General features: G+C 40.4%; 2 protein-coding genes across 2 annotated transcripts in view; both read left to right on the top strand.

The window, feature by feature from the left end:
- LOC115263203 (ubiquinone biosynthesis protein COQ4 homolog, mitochondrial) overlaps positions 1-16,799 on the top strand; it is a 49,845-nt gene that overhangs the window by 26,627 nt on the left and 6,419 nt on the right. The window lies entirely within an intron of this gene.
- On the top strand, positions 223-2,392 carry LOC115263201 (UDP-sugar transporter UST74c). Its single transcript, XM_029866180.2, has one exon. The coding sequence runs from the start codon at positions 1,049-1,051 to the stop codon at positions 2,066-2,068; it is 1,020 nt and encodes a 339-aa protein (XP_029722040.2). The 5' UTR covers positions 223-1,048; the 3' UTR covers positions 2,069-2,392.

Consider the following 16,799-nt stretch of genomic DNA (forward strand, 5'->3'; position numbering starts at 1 on the left):
TAATTTATGGACGTTCCCTAAGTGGTCTGTAAATGGGTTTGTGATTTAATGTTACTAATTCGCTGTCACTATTATTCTGGTATCAGCTCGCTATCTTTCGCTACCAGCCCTGTAGGCGCTGGTGTTTGTGCGCGAGAATCAGTGCCGCACAAAGAAAGTGCGAAGCGAGCGAACGACCGAACGTCAACGATCTCTCTCGTCTCGTCTATTTCGTCAGGTCCGTGTCCGTCCGTCAGATGCTCGAGTCAATCTGTCAATTCAATCCAATCGCGGATCGCTCGCGAGTGGCCTGCCTTTGCCAGCGTAGCCACCGGTTCTCGTTTAGTGTAATCTCGCGATTCGTAGGTACTTTATTGTTTGATAAGAATACTTCGACAAATCCTACACAACGGAAGGAGTGGTAATCATTACGCAAACGATACCGAAAGATTCGGACGGACTGGTGGTCGTGATTCGTGAGTGAAGAAGGAATCTGAGCTGCCGTCGTCGCGAGTGATGATGTTCTTGTCCCGCTAAAGAACAATATCCAACTCAGCTCAATGCAGTCAGTGGATGATTGTTTATAAGTGCGCGTGTGGGAAGCGGAGGAAGAGGGATTTTTTCTTGTCCGTTCTTCCCCGGAGTGGAAGATTCAGCTCCCAACATTTGCTGGCTAATACGTCAAACTAAAATCAGGGAAGAAGCAGCAAGGTCATCGGTTTGAGCAAGTGTTTCGTAGTTTTTTATGTAAAAACTGTGCAAACAAAGTTGATTCTCGATTCAAGTGCGAAAATATCCGTCAAGATCTTATTGTGCCTACATTTTGCCCCGGAATGAAGCAAATCAAGGAGGAATAATGGTGAATTCGGAGTATTTGGGTAATCTCCAGCCTTCGATAACTAGATCAGCGTTCGTGACAGTGAATGGGCGCTGCTCTGCGTTGGAAGCTACAATTACGCCTAATAATCGGATAGAGAAGCATAGTGGAGATTCGTTCCAAGTTTGGAGATAAGCAGCAGCGAGAGTAATCAGTTTTGGACGTGGGAGGAACCAATCAGACGCGAGCAAAATGGGAGCCACAGACATTTCCGGCAATGGGAATGAAGGCATAACCCATCTAATGAAAGTATCCAGCGCCCTGTTTTACGGGTTTGCCTCTTTCTTCATCACCGTAGTCAATAAAACCGTTCTCACATCGTATCGATTTCCGTCGTTCCTGGTACTTAGTTTGGGCCAGCTAGCGGCCAGCATCGTAGTACTGTTCCTGGGGAAACATTTTAAAATAGTCAAATTCCCGGATTTCTCCCGGGACATACCACGTAAGATATTCCCATTGCCATTGATCTACCTGGGCAACATGATGTTCGGCCTGGGTGGAACGCAAGCCCTCAGTTTGCCGATGTTCGCCGCCCTCCGGCGGTTCTCCATCCTGATGACGATGATCCTGGAGCTGCGGATTCTCGGCATCCGGCCGACGACCACTGTCCAAATCAGTGTCTACTCCATGGTGGGAGGAGCTCTACTCGCGGCAAGCGACGACCTGAGTTTCAATCTGCACGGTTACCTTTTTGTGATGATTACCAATAGCTTGACTGCCGCCAATGGCGTCTACATGAAAAAGAAACTGGACACCGCCGACATGGGCAAGTACGGACTCATGTACTACAACTCGCTGTTCATGTTTCTACCGGCCCTGATTGGCACATGGCTCCTGGGCGATCTGGAGAAAGCATGGCAGTACCCGGGATGGAACGATCCCGTCTTCTTGGTCCAGTTCCTTCTCTCCTGCGTGATGGGATTCATCCTGTCCTACAGTACCATCCTGTGCACCCAATACAACTCAGCCCTAACGACCACAATCGTGGGCTGCCTGAAGAACATCAGTGTGACCTACATCGGAATGTTCATCGGTGGTGATTACGTCTTCTCCTGGCTCAACTCCATCGGTATCAACATCAGCGTGGCCGGTTCCCTGCTGTACGCTTACGTCACCTTCCGAAAGAAATCCCCTTCAGCGGCGGCGAACGCCGGATCATCCTCGGACCGGAAATCGCTCCTACCGCCACCCGGTCGAATCGACAACGTGTGACGGATGCGCAACTTCAAATGCGGCGGCTGTTGAAGATTTCGAATTTGTTGGCCCGGAAACCGGCCTGGCAAAACTGAAACCAAAGTGTGACGACGGAGCGCGGTTTGGAGTTGTGTCCTTATTGTGTGTAAAGTGTTTTAGTTTATTGTACGTAATTTGTATGTAATTGTGTAATCCTGGAATAGAGAGAAGTATCCTGACGAAGAAAGTTAATTTAATGATTTACAGTGACCGTAATATAGTTTATTTTAAAATTGGAAGAGTATTGGCAATAAAAGTGGCAAGGTGCAGAGAAGCCAGCATGAGCCGAAAGTGAAACTTGAATATAGCCTTTCAATGGAATCGGATCGAAAGAAAGCGTCCCTTTGACTTTCAAGCGCAGCTCAAGAATGTAAAAGGTAAGTTTTGATTTGTTCTTATTCATATGAATCCATTTTGTACCGACTTTTCGAATCCTCTAAGCTAAATACCCTCTTCGAATGAGTGTAATCAGATTCATACCTTTTAATTACGCCCCCTAATGCTTATTCTTTGACAGATACGCGTTATTTTTTCAATCCAATTCTTCACTCAGGTGAAGACGAGTTTCAAAGTCTATATTTCTGCATGGAGCGATAGTTAAGTTGGATTTAATTTAAACAAAAAACGCTGAAGCGTGATTCTACACTAGGAACATACATACTTAGTAGTTCTCCAAATTATATTGAATGCTATTTAAATAATTGATATAGCACAAAAGAAATCACCCTAGTGATAATCATGGGGGTTCACGGTATTAAAGTTAAGGCGTTTCGTTTGTATCGTAATGTTCTTTAGAGAAATATATCAGTTTTAACACTGAGAGGTGCATCAATCTAACGGTTCATCCCAATCTACAATTGGAAATGGCTGATCATATTTTTTCAGCATAGTTTTCAGATATGCTCGATAAACACGGAGGAATCAAAAACCTTCAGGATTTTTCCAAATACTCCTATAACTTATCCAGGGGTTTTCAGATCGTGCACCGCGGTGCACTTGGTGCACCGCGAAGCCTTGCCAAGTGCACCGTGATATTGCGCGCAAACCCCAAAATTTTATTCCCACCTTTGGGTTTCCGCGCCGAAGACCCAGCGCCAGATTCGGCGACAAAGAAAACTGACAGCAGTCGCCGGGCAGTTGGCAATCCTGATATTTGACGGCGGTCGCCTGTTAGTCATGGGAGTGGATTGTTGTCACGCAAATAGAGCTTTTCGCTGAAAATGCATGTGTATTGAGGTCTTGTTGACAGATTTTCTGCTGTGTTAGTGTGAAATTCAGTGATTTCCTGTATCGCGTAAGCCTTCGCTGGAAGGAAATGTCATATTGCTCAGCGAAGCAAGGAAAATTTTCAGTGAAAAAAGCAATACTTTATATGATACGATTGCATTTCAAAATTTTAAACCTCTCCAAAAAAATCTTATGATCTGCATACGATCCGTGTCCTCGGTGATGCAAAAATCTACCAATCACAAATATGAAAACACTTTTCTCAGCTGTTCTTACATGAGCATGAGCATATGACCGCACAATTCGTAGTTGATATTCCGTGATTGACCAGAGCAATCGAAATTGCACAGAGAAATAAAGAAAGAGGTTTTGGACTAGCACAGCATTCTCAATGTGCACAGTTCGAGAACTCTCAACTATATTAAGGTCAATAACGGCGCTGACTACGTCCTTACGGTCAATTTTCTCAGCTATGCTTATTGTACAATTTCAAAAATCTCACAAGATTATTTGTAATTTCCTCGGCTAAGTATGTATCATTTATGATCTGAGTGGAGATCAATTGATAATCTCACGAGAACTTTTTTTATTACGAATTTGCTAGTGATTTTCAAAAACATTTTTCTTCTATCTGTTGAGGAGCTTGCCAGGAGTCCTAAGTTAAATCTACGAAATAATTTAGCAATTATAAGTGAAAGTTCTTACGTAGTGAATACCAGAAATCGGCGAATGATCAACGCAAGACTTCTATGCATTGAGGTTCTAATCAAATTTCCTCCTGAAAATTGCAATTTGACTAGAGCTTCACCTGAAATCTGTCTAAGATCCCGCAAAAATGCTGTTCATACAATTATTCCACGCGTAATACACTCCGTTGAGTTTTGGAATTTTGGTATACTTTTTTCAAATTAATTATTTTTTTAATTAAAATTGATTTTTATGGATGGGTGCACCGCGTAGCAATTAATTTCTAAAAAGTGCACCGCGAGGCAAAAGGCTTGAAAACCCCTGACTTATACTATTTCACTTGCATGATGGCCATCACGGATATCATGAGCGACAATACGTTCTAAAAATTTCAGAAAAAAAAGAGGTTAAACTAATAGATCCGAAACTCTTTGCTTCTTCATACGATGCACGTTTTCGCTTCGGGATAAACTTTACAGTTATTTCACGACAGGATCTGGGAATGTGAGCCAACATGTTTACCAATCTGGAAAGTTCATCGTGACTCTTTTACACAAGGTTGTTTATGAAATCGGGAAGGCATTCGTTCAAAAGCAATTCGGCTTGGGTGTTTTCTTAGATATCGAGGGTAGCTTTTTTTCGATGCCGAATTACACTCAGCCAATTAAGCATAAGATTTTCATAAGGTCTACCTTATGAAACGGCCTTTAAATAATTCATATGATTAGCATGAATTTCATAAGGTCAACATAATATTCTCAAGCGTCACAAGCCGTGTGGATTAAACTCGAGCTCAGTGATTCCGGCGTTAACGGATCGATTCTAGTTTGCATCATTTTAAGATTTTTTTTGCTCTTTTTATAAGTCTACCTTATGAAATCGGTCATAACAAGCACGATCAATTTTCATAAGGTATTCTAATGGCATCTATAAATTTTAGTTATAGCAAAAATTCATAAGGTATTTCGATGATTTTCGATAGTTTTTTGTTTCCGCATGGAAGCCGCATGGGGTTATGGTATATCTCCAGTGATTTCCAATTGCATTTACCAAATGCTCAAAAACCGACATCTCTTCTCTAGATTACGTCAAGCAGCGATTAGGAAATTGAGTGTTTGTGGATGCCCTCAAGGAGGAGTCTTGTCACTACTTTTGTGGAGTCTTTCAAGTAAATCAATAATAGCGGTTTTCCTACTTATGGTTTTGCCGACGACTACCTATCATTGACAGTTGGTATGTGCCTCAGCAGCATCCTATTCAACCTGATGCAAAGCGCTCTTGGACAGACTCGTTAGAATCCCAAAATGACCGCCACAACGGCCGACTTTGGCATCTACTCACGATTTCAAGCGCACAAATCTCTTCTGAAACAAAACCAGCGCACCTGATCTTCTTGTTTTAAGCTTATTACAAGTAAGCAAGTACAAAATAAAAAATGCACTATTGTTTGAAGTTTGCTTCTTGAGGTTTGTGCGCCTGAAGTTCTGGTGCACATTTTGAAGCGGGAGTTCCAGACGTTTGTCCTTAAGGATGAAAGAGTTGTCTGATGTAGTCGTTAACATTAAAAAATCAAAAGCAATGTCCAATAAGTCTAATAAATCATGCCCGTTGAGTTTTATTAGATTCTGAAGGCATGCTGGGACCCTGAGTTTTCAAGAATCATGCCAAAAAATTGATGACATACATTTTTTTTTGTTAGAAAAAAAGTTACTACTCCAGTATCGCCAAATCAGCTACACTCATACAAGGAATCAATGAGATAGCTGCTTGGGACTAACAGGCATCTTCAGTGTGTGAGCGTTGGTGGTCTTGTATTTTTAGGCGACAATGGCGCCTGCTGTGTCAGGTTGTAGGTCAATGTGGGGAAGGGGAGGGATAGGGAAGTGATGATTGCAATCTCTTGTTGCCAACAGGCCGTTGTGTCCTCTGCGCCTGTACAAGGTCATGCGATGCGGATGTCGGTATACTAGTGGAAAAATGTTTATTTTTTGGCACAGGGTTCATGCATTGGAGCATGGATGCCAGCCGTAAAGTGATAGATTGTGTGAAGATTACTGTGAAGCGGCACAGTTCGCTTGGTTGCATAACTTGTAGGCGTTATATAGATTGACACTGTGCTGTGATGAACGATGAAAGAAAGGGAAATGGCTTTTTTTTTCAATCCGTTTCTGGTTCTAGCGATCGCCACAAACATACGAATATACATGAGATGTATATGTAAGGAGAGAGAGAAAGTAGATAGAAAGATACAAAGTAGGAGGAAAAGGACGAGGCAAGGATTGAACCTAGGACTTTCTTGCATATGAATCAGAAGTGGTAGCCACTAGACCAAGTCCGTCTTTGATGTTAGAAAAACTGTTTTCCCTAAATGTGCCCATCTTGCACTATATGGCGAACTTTTAAACAATATTGTATTCAGAAAAAAAATCCTAAATTAAAAAAATAGGCATGCTTTTGCAAATTTATATTAATTTTTTATTGTTTTTTTGTAGATAACTATTTATGCTTAGCTTAGCTTAGTCTGACTGCACATATCTTTGGTTGCTACTCCGTGATTGACCCAAACCAATGACAGTTGCACAATGAGTCAACTGAATAATTGTCTGGGAGTGGTCAATATTCTCACTGTGCAAGCTTCAGAGACTCTTTTTAACGGTACAATAACGGTGCCGGCCACGGCCTTGCAGTCAAGTTGGGAGAGGGAAGGAATATTAGTACCAACCTTTGTTATGTGAAAGTTTGCGTTTACCGCACATCTCCAACAAAGGTTGAAGTTTAGGAAAGGTGTCGTTGGGCCGGAATTCACTCTGTTAATTGATATGGCCTTTTGATTTTAATCCCATAATCGTCGCGCTATAGTTTACTTCACGCGGAAAGCAAACAAACGATGTGACAAAAAAACAGCCTGCCTCGATATTGTTCGCTTTACGCGATAAGCAAACAATCGATCACCCACATCAGGCACATATACGAGTATTCCTGCGCGATACTCTCGATACATTTACAACAAGAAACAATATAATTCTAAACACTAAACACCCACGCATCTATTGTTTTCATTGCCGCGCGAGAACAATGGCGAGCACGATCCTGTTGTAGCTAACTATTTATGAAGAAAAATCTCAGTCATATTCGCAATCGTTAGAGATTTGCTCAATAGAGTAAAAAATTAGGTGTGGTCCGCGGGCGCACTGATAGTTTACGAAGTTCGTCAGATTACAAAAAGTTACGAAACTAATTTCAATTTAGTAACCTTGTACCTACTACTAGCCTCGATACTAAGCTTCAGTTTGAATCCAAATTTGCTTGTCGATAAGTACAAAGCAAATTTGTTGATGAAATACGTAAAATGTTGAGCTGCACACCAAAGTATGCAAAGTTGCATCATAATACAAAGTCTTCATACCCATAAAATTTTATTGGATTCTGAGAGAGAGAGCTGCCTACTACTGGATGAGTTGACGTGAAATTCAAAACACCACACAAATATCTGCACACAATACGGCTTCAGTTCCATGGTCACTTGGGTTATTTAATGCCAAAATCACTTTCGGATATCTAGGGCAGTGGGCGAAATCCCCCCTAGGGGGCGAAAATCAATCCGAAGGGGAATCGATTTTATTTGATATATCTGTGAACTTGACAAAAAGAAGAAAGCTGAAAATATGCTGCAGGAGTTTTCAAAGATACATATTTCGTAGGAATCTGGGAAAGCTATAAAACTATTAGGAAATTCGAAATGGATGAGGAAATTAATCACAAGTTTTGTTCTTGATTAGTTTTCGACAAAATAAATGCGATGAAGAGGTCCAACTTTATAAGAAATGTTTGTTTTTAATTTATGATCAGATTTATTCAGGACTAGCTGTCCCGGCAAACTTTGTATAGGGCACTGCACTGTTTTGATTTTGACATTTCTTGGCCTTGTTGTTTATAAAATTTCTGTAAGAGTAAAGGCAAAGGAGAGAATTTCATGCAGTGCCCTATAGGGCACTGCATTGTTATGATTTTGTATGGGATTTTGAAGTTTCTTGGCCTTGTTGTTTACAAAATTTCTGTAAGAGTGAAAGAGAAGGAGATAATTTCATGCAGTGCCCTATAGCCATTATTATGGTGGTTTAAAAGCTGTTGAGTTTTTGCAGCACCGCACTCTAGATTGGTTCAATTTCGATCGGGCTGAATTTCTTCCCAGCTCATTGAAATTCATTAATTTCACTATTTTCATGACTTCTTAGATGATTTTCCCAACTTTTCTACTTATAAACACAGCCACAATTTGCACTCATCATTTTGTTATCTAAAAACGATGCCCAGAGTTCGAACTTTTGCCAAATCTTCAAATTCCAAGCAGATTAATCAATGAACCCAAGCTTAACCTTATGCCATGATTAATAACACCTGTGCACAAAACACATAACGGTTTTGAAGATATTAACATTTTTCGCGATTGTCGTACCTGACCATGCTAAATTTTCAACGTTTTCGTGCAAGATTTTTTTCCTCTTGTCTTTAATCTGAAATAACTTTTCACTCGTTGCAAGAAAATCTAGTCTATGATCAGACTGCGGTAAAAGAATGATGATTGTGATCATTGAGAGCGCCACTGGAAAATATGCCATGCGTCCGGATTTTAAGTGGACAATGCTTTATCCTCCAAAATCTCATATGAATTCAATTGATTGATTGATTTGTCTTTATTAAAGAGTCTTTCATATGAATTCAATGGGATACCACAACATTAGGATCCAAGATAAAATGTTGTTGCCATAATAGGAACAGTGTGCCTAATTTTATGATATGATTTTATATGAATTGAGTCGAAAATTTTCAAGAACATATGCTACGCAAGAAAAGCTGGTAAAACTTTAAAAACAAAACATTCAAACAAAACAATCAAACACCTGGTAGACTAACTTGAGCTTTGAGCATAACTACGAGTTCAAGTTCAAGGGCGGGTTCGATTTTGTTTGGCATCCGACCGAACGAAGAAGCGGAAAGGCACAAGACGCAACAAATCTGGAGCTTGATTTGAATAGGTCGTATGTGCTTTTGTCGATATAAAATTCGATCAGTTTATTTTAGTCATTGTAGCAATATGGCAGATATTTTGCAAACTTTTAATGATGGAACAGAAAGCCTGTTTTGTGAGGATTTTGCTGTATGTATAAACTTTGCTCAATTTCAACGGTTTTCTCTATAATAAGCGAATCCAAGTGATCGAATTTTTAATCGACAAAAGCACATACGACCTATTCAAATCGAGCTCCAGAAATACTCAAAGCTTACCTCAACCGCTATGTTTTGCTTGTATGCTATTATCGACCGGCCATGGTTTAGGTAGGTAGTTGAAGTTGACGCTCTTGCGTGGCCAGTGTAAAACGTAAAGCATAAACTCTGCAAATCTGAAGAATTTGTCGAGTGAGACATGACCTCGGCCCAAGTCACGCGGCACCGGGCATCGATTGAGTCAGTGACCTTGATACTTCGTGGGATAAAATTAACGGTTATTTTTCTAGTCAATTTTAATGCGACAGAGTAGGAAAAGACAAAGCTTAAAATTGTTCGAAACGAATGTCATTCGCACCTAACGGTGCCAAATAATTGCAATCGATTAGATTAGATCGTGCGCGGAATCCAATGAATTTCCCATTACGTATCGTATGGACATGGCCAAAAAAGTCTGTTTCTTTGGCACCTCTGTACAAAGTATTCTTCATCTTGAAATTGATGATCTAATCATTTAGCCCTGGTAATCAAAACATTTTATTTCCATTTTTCAATAGATATACAAGAGTATATTTCACTGCAAAGGATGTCATTGAAGAGCTCTCATTCAAAGCACAATGATTAATGCAGTATTAATTTCTTAAACCAATGAAAGAAAAAAGAAAAAATCTCTGGAAAGCACGTGTCAAGAAACATCATAATGTGTTCGCAGATGTTTACTGCCAGTTGCCACTGTAGGTGGTGGCTGGTTGCAAGTGCAACAGCTAAACAAATGGCAAGGGCAATTCCACTTTGATGATGCAAGCACGCAAATAAGCTCATGCCGATGGGCCTCATTATTATCGTGAGTGAAAAGGCTAGAGATGCATTTTGGTTGCACAGAGATTGGGTGTAATACTTTAGTTTGTATGCATTTACATGTTTCAATTGCAACACTAATTGAAGTACAATTCTAAAGCTATAACCATATTTAAATGTAACGACATTAATATTTGTTCCCTATTGCATTTCACAGATTTCTTTTCACAAAAATCCGAGTTTCTTGGGATTTTCATTTTTGAACCACGAAGAGACAAACAAAATCACTAGAAAACTCCTACAAACTTTCAACGTGTACCAACTAAGCCGTTGAATACACACTCAAGCCTCGGTCCATCGTTAGTTCTTATGAATGTGTGGAAATCACGTTTATTCGTGAAAAATCGTTGTGTAAGTCAAAGCTATTATGCGAATTACGCGAGAAATAAACAGTACTCTAGAAATTCCTACTTGCATTACGCATACGATTTTTTTTTTATTTTCCGCCTTCTTATCAACTAGGAACCTATCAGGAAATGTATCGAGGTTGATAGTCGAGCAAAATGAACGTATTGCTCTTATCTGTCGTTCTTTCTTGCTTTTCGGCTACTGTCAAGCATTCGAAATTTTAAAAGTATTTCAGGTATTTGAGATCAGATTTTATTGACGAATTTCTCCTATGATTCTTGTGAAACTTTAGACAGTCAAATAAACATATATCTGCGGATACCGCTGAGTGAAATGTTTCTAGTAATTTTCTAGAATGTGACGATTCAATATGACGTCATGCGCTCTATCGGTGTTGTTGGAATGGTGACGTCATGCTCGTTGGGATACAGTGGATTCATCTCCGCGGATCTATGATGACTCTACTATCTATATACGAAATCATGACAGTATATGCGTTATCTTCGGCTGTTCGGGCTCGAAAGAAGTTGATCATCAATATTAATTCTATTCTCGATCAGCCTAGATAGCCGTGTAGTGTCGGTAGCAGTTCCTTCAACTGGCTAAGAATTTCACTACAGATTTCCTAATCCGGTGGTAAAAGTCCACCAAACAGGCGACCCCTAATGCATGGTGTCAAGCGGCTTAATGCGTACCGTGCCTAGAAATGGGTGGTTAGGAGGTCCAATAAAAACCTAACCGTTAACGGTGCGTGTTCACAATATTTTGCCCTTACTGTGTTCAACGGAGCAATGATGCAGTGAACCTTATTTGTCTCCGGGTTAATCGGCTACTTTTTTAAGTCTCAATTCCGAGGCTTAAGAAAAGTGGGAAAATGCAATTTTTCATGTCAGGAATTAAGTTCGTACAGGTAAAGCTTCATCATGCAAAAGGTGATTCTGCTGTGTTGAGTCGAAGGTTTAAAAAAGAAAGACTGGAAGTGGCGCTTATTATTCAAGAGCCATGGTCCAACAAACGAAAGATTCTAGGAGTTCTGACACAAAATAATAAACTATATTATGATGAGCAACAAGTCTCACAGAACTGCTGTCTTAGTACGTAAAACGTTAAAATGATATCCAATTATTTATTATTAGAGTTTGTCAGAAGGGACATTGTTACACTGTTACAGTCATGGTAGAGGTATCAACCACTAGGAATAACACTGAGATCGCTGTGGCTTCAGCTTATTTTCCTGGTGACGCGCATCATACGATTTGGGGTGGCCTTTCGGTTAATCCGAGTAAAACATCTATTGTTCTTTTCACGGAAAGGCGAAACCGTAATGGCGTTCGACCTTTGCGTCTCTTTGATTCTGAAATCGATGTGACTGAACAGGTAAAGTACGTTGGAGTCATTCTTGATTCCAAGCTTTCCTGGACACCTCACATTGAGTTCAGAATCAAGAAAGCTTGTATGGCCTTCGGGCAATGCCGGCGTACTTTTGGTACAACTTGGGGTCTAAAACCCAAGTATATCAAATGGATTTACACAACTGTGGTTCGGCCAATATTGGCTTATGGATGTCTTGTGTGGTGGCAAAAGGGTGAAGTGAGAACGGTCCAATCAAAATTAGGCCATCTCCAAAGGATGTGCTTAATGGCGATGTCTGGAGCGTTCTCTTCAACTCCTACGGCAGCGCTAGAAGTTCTCTTTGACGTTGCCCCACTACACATTCATCTCAAACAAGAAGCCCTATCTTGCACTTACCGGTTACGGGTACTCGGTCTACTAGAGGAAACTCCTGTGAACCGCAGTTCAACACACATCTCGTTGTTTCCACTTTTGGTGAATTGGGACAAAATTGTCCTTGCTCCAAGTGATCTTACAATTGCTTGTAATTTTCCATATAGGACATTTTCCACGAAATTCCCTTCCCGGGAAGAGTGGACATCTGGTTATCTGGAAAGAAGTATTTCAGACGGCATCGTATGTTACACTGATGGCTCCCTTCTCGAAGGTCGAGCAGGTGCTGGTGTTTATTCTCGTGAGCTAAGGCTGTATCAGTCTTATTCACTTGGTAGACACTGTACCGTTTTTCAGGCCGAAATCTTTGCTCTTATGTGCGGAGTGCAATCAGCACTTCAGCAGCACGTAATGGGCAAAGTAATATACTTCTGTTAAGATAGCCAGGCTGCTATTAAAGCACTTGCTTCGCCCAACTCCAGGTCGAAGATAGTTATCGCTTGTCGAACTCAAATCGAGGAGCTGAATTCAGCAAACGCTGTTCACCTTCTATGGGTACCTGGTCATTCTTCCATCGCTGGAAATGAATTGGCTGATGAGTTAGCTCGCTCTGGAGCATCACATGACTTCATTGGCCCTGAGCCAGCTATTCCGATATCGAAGTGTTGGATTAAGCTTCAGATTCACACCTGGGCTGTCACTCAACACAGACAATATTGGAATAGTTTGGAGTCATGTCGTCAAACCAAATTGTATAGTGCTGAGCCATCTCTACGGGTGGCGAAGTATCTAACTAATCTGTCTAAGCAGAATTGCAGCATGCTGGTCAAAGCATTGACTGGCCACTGTCGACTCAGCTATCACATGGCGAATATTCAGCAAGCTGATTCATTTGCCTGTGATAGCTGTGAATCCGATTATGGAACTTCGTATCATTTGATATGTAACTGTCCAGTTTTCGCGCAACTGCGTTTCCGAGTATTCGGTAAACACTTATTAAGTGAAACTGACTTCAGAAACCTGAATCTTCAGGATATTCTGTTGTTCTTAACCCGCTGTGGTAAAGAGCTATAGGCTCTCTTTCGCTTTATGCCTTATTACAGTGCCCTTTTCAGGGCGCTGTTTGAACCCATTGTGGTACGCTTGTGCGTTAGTACCCTCTTCCAGGGTATTTTTCCTATTTCCCTACCTGTCCCTATCCCCATCCAAATCCTTTTTCCTTCCTTTTCCCTCAGGTAGATGATGAAATAGGCTGTTATTTTGGCGATGGCACAAATGTCCCAAATGGAGGATAACGTGCCTCTGGAGCCGGCCTTCTGATACCTGATACCTGATACTAGGAATAACACTGAGATCGCTGTGGCTTCAGCTTATTTTCCTGGTGACGCGTATCATACGATTTGGGGTAGTATACGGATATTAACAGTCGAGGTGACTATCTGTCTTCCCAAAATATAGACATTTGCAATAATGGCGATAAATCCACTTTCTCAAATGCAATCAGACCAGAGGTCTTGGATCTAACACTGTGCAATGCTGCAATCTTTGACTAGGTCACAAACTGACATGTGTCAGATGAGATTTCATAAACATATAATCTTTATTTGGAATGGTGGAGATTATTCTAGAACCGCATTTAGAAATCCCAGGAAGGCAAACTGGGAGCAATATATAGAATTCGCGTTTATTTTCAATGGGAGAAACTATCGATTCAACCATTCAAGTTAGAATCATTTCCTCCAAGGGTAAATGAAAACATCATCAATTCCTTTAAGGATAGACTTGTTAGAATCCCAAAATGGCCGCTACAATGGCCGACTTCGGTACCTACTCACGATATCGAGCGCACAAATCTCATCGTAAACAAAACCAGCGCACCTGATCTTCTTATTTAAAGTTTATTACAAGTGAGCAAGAACAGAATAATAAAATTCACTGTTGTTTGAAGCTTGGTTCTTGAGATTTGTGCGTCTGAAATTCTGACGCAGTATTAGAGCGGGATTTCAAGACGTTTGTCCTTAACAGCAGTTACCCCACCATACAAACGTCTTCAACTAGAGACGTGCCATGGTGGAACTTTAAACTGGATCGCCTTAGAAAAAACGGGAAATTGAACTCAGTACAGGAAAGCTCTAATGGTCATAAGCACCAACGCAGTTGATACGAGATTTAATCTCGATTTGCGAAAATCCAGATTAAATTTAAATACTCCGTTCGGTAAGCTCCAAGAGAGGATTAATCGAAGGAAGCACGAGAAGTACGCAGCCATTCTCTCTCTTGTTCTTTTTTTTTGAGTGGGAGAGTGCCCGAGCAGGAGAAAATAGCTGAGGAATACCAAACTCAGGTATGGAAAACCGAATACCTACAACCTGAATGAGGTATTAAGAAGCCCTGCATAAGAGGTAAAATACCTAAAATAATAACTGGTTCATATTCTGCGCATAACACGTGAATAATAACATCAGGTATGATAATACCTGAATAATAATCGGCGATTTTTCCATACAAATAGCAATTTTCCCATAATTGAATAATACTTCAAGCAGTCCTCAACACCAAACCAATAGCTCGTTGAGGTATTACATCAATACCTACAAAATACCAAAATGAGTTATTTTCAATACTTGGATAACCGACCAATACCTAGCCCTGGTATGATACCTAAGTTTGGTATTCTCCAGTTATGTGTCAGTTATTCATTCCTGCTCGGGTGTGCTCGCAAAAGTGTCAATTCCAATCAGCTGGTGTTTATTTACTTTTTTTTTGCAAAACAGATTGTTCCGCCTGCGATGGACAGTGATCGGCCTGTTGGAAATACGTGGTTCGCGTTCTCCTGGAATTCCTACGAGTATTCTTCAGGGAATTCCTACAAAGTCCTACGATAATTTCGATAATTTCTGCGGGTATTCCTATGAAAATTCCACCGGTAATTCCAATTAGAAAAATCCGGAGAATCCAAAGGAAATTTCTTCGGGAGTTCAAAGACGAATTCCAAGGGAAACATCGCCGGGCTGTTCAAGGTACAGTGCTCTAAAAATTCATAAGAAAGTTCATCCAGCAAATCCAAGAGAAGTTCCTCCGAGAATTACAAGATAAATTCTTCAGGAATTTCCTTTACGAAGTTCTCCGGAAATTCCAACAAGAATAATTAAATTCCACCGAAAATTCCTCTGAAAATTCATATAAGGATTTTTTTCTGAAATTTATATGAGAATTCTACCGGAACTCCTACGAGAGCTTCTCCAGGAATTCCGACGAGAATACACGAGAGAAATTCTCAGGAAATTTATTTGAAAAATCCTCCACGAATTCCTACGCGAATTCCTCCAGGATTTTGTACGATAATTTCTTTGGGAAAACCTTCAAAAATTCCTCAAGAAGATCCTGCAAAAAATCTCGCAGGAATTCCTCCAGAAATTCCTCTAGGATTTCCTCCAGAAATTCCTCTAGGATTTCCTCCAGAAATTCTTCCAGGAATTCCTCCAGAAAATCCTCCAGGAATTCCTCCAGAAATTCCTCCAGAAATTCCTCCGGGAATTCCTAAAGAAATTCCTCCAGGAATTCCTTAAAAAAATCCTCCAGGAATTCCTAAAGAAATTCCTCCAGAAATTCTTGAAGAAATTCCTCCAGAAATTCCTGAAGAAATTCCTACAGGAATTCCTCAAGAAATTCCTCCGGGAATTCCTAAAGAAATTCCTTCAGGAATTCCTAATGAAATTCCTCCGGGAATTCCTAAAGAAATCCCTCCGGAAATTCCTAAAGAAATTCGTCCGGGAATTCCTACGCGAGTTCTTCCAGGAATTCCTAAAGAAATTCCTCCAGGAATTCCTAAAGAAATTCCTCCAGGAATTCCTAAAATAATTCCTCCAGGAATTCCTAAAGAAATTCCTCCAGGAATTCCTAAAGAAATTCCTCCAGGAATTCCTAAAGAAATTCCTCCAGGAATTCCTAAAGAAATTCCTCCAGGAATTCCTAAAGAAATTCCTCCAGGAATTCCTAAAGAAATTCCTCCAGGAATTCCTAAAGAAATTCCTCCAGGAATTCCTAAAGAAATTCCTCCAGGAATTCCTAAAGAAATTCCTCCAGGAATTCCTAAAGAAATTCCTCCAGGAATTCCTAAAGAAATTCCTCCAGAAATTCCTAAAGAAATTCCTCCAGAAATTCCTAAAGAAATTCCTCCAGAAATTACTAAAAAAATCCTCGAGGAATTCCTAAAAAAAATCCTCCAGGAATTCCTAAAGAAATTCCTCCAGGAATTCCTAAAGAAATTCCTCCAGGAATTCCTAAAGAAATTCCTCCAGGAATTCCTAAAATAATTCCTCCAGGAATTCCTAAAGAAATTCCTCCAGGAATTCCTAAAGAAATTCCTCCAGGAATTCCTAAAGAAATTCCTCCAGGAATTCCTAAAGAAATTCCTCCAGGAATTCCTAAATAAATTCCTCCAGGAATTCCTAAAGAAATTCCTCCAGAAATTCCTAAAGAAATTCCTCCTGAAATTCCTAAAGAAATTCCTCCAGAAATTACTAAAAAAGTCCTCGAGGAATTCCTAAAAAAAATCCTCCAGGAATTCCTAAAGAAATTCCTCCAGGAATTCCTAAAGAAATTCCTCCAGGAATTCCTAAAGAAATTCCACCAGGAA

This window comes from Aedes albopictus, chromosome 2, assembly GCF_035046485.1.
Source record: "Aedes albopictus strain Foshan chromosome 2, AalbF5, whole genome shotgun sequence".
NCBI classification, from domain to species: Eukaryota; Metazoa; Arthropoda; class Insecta; order Diptera; family Culicidae; genus Aedes; species Aedes albopictus.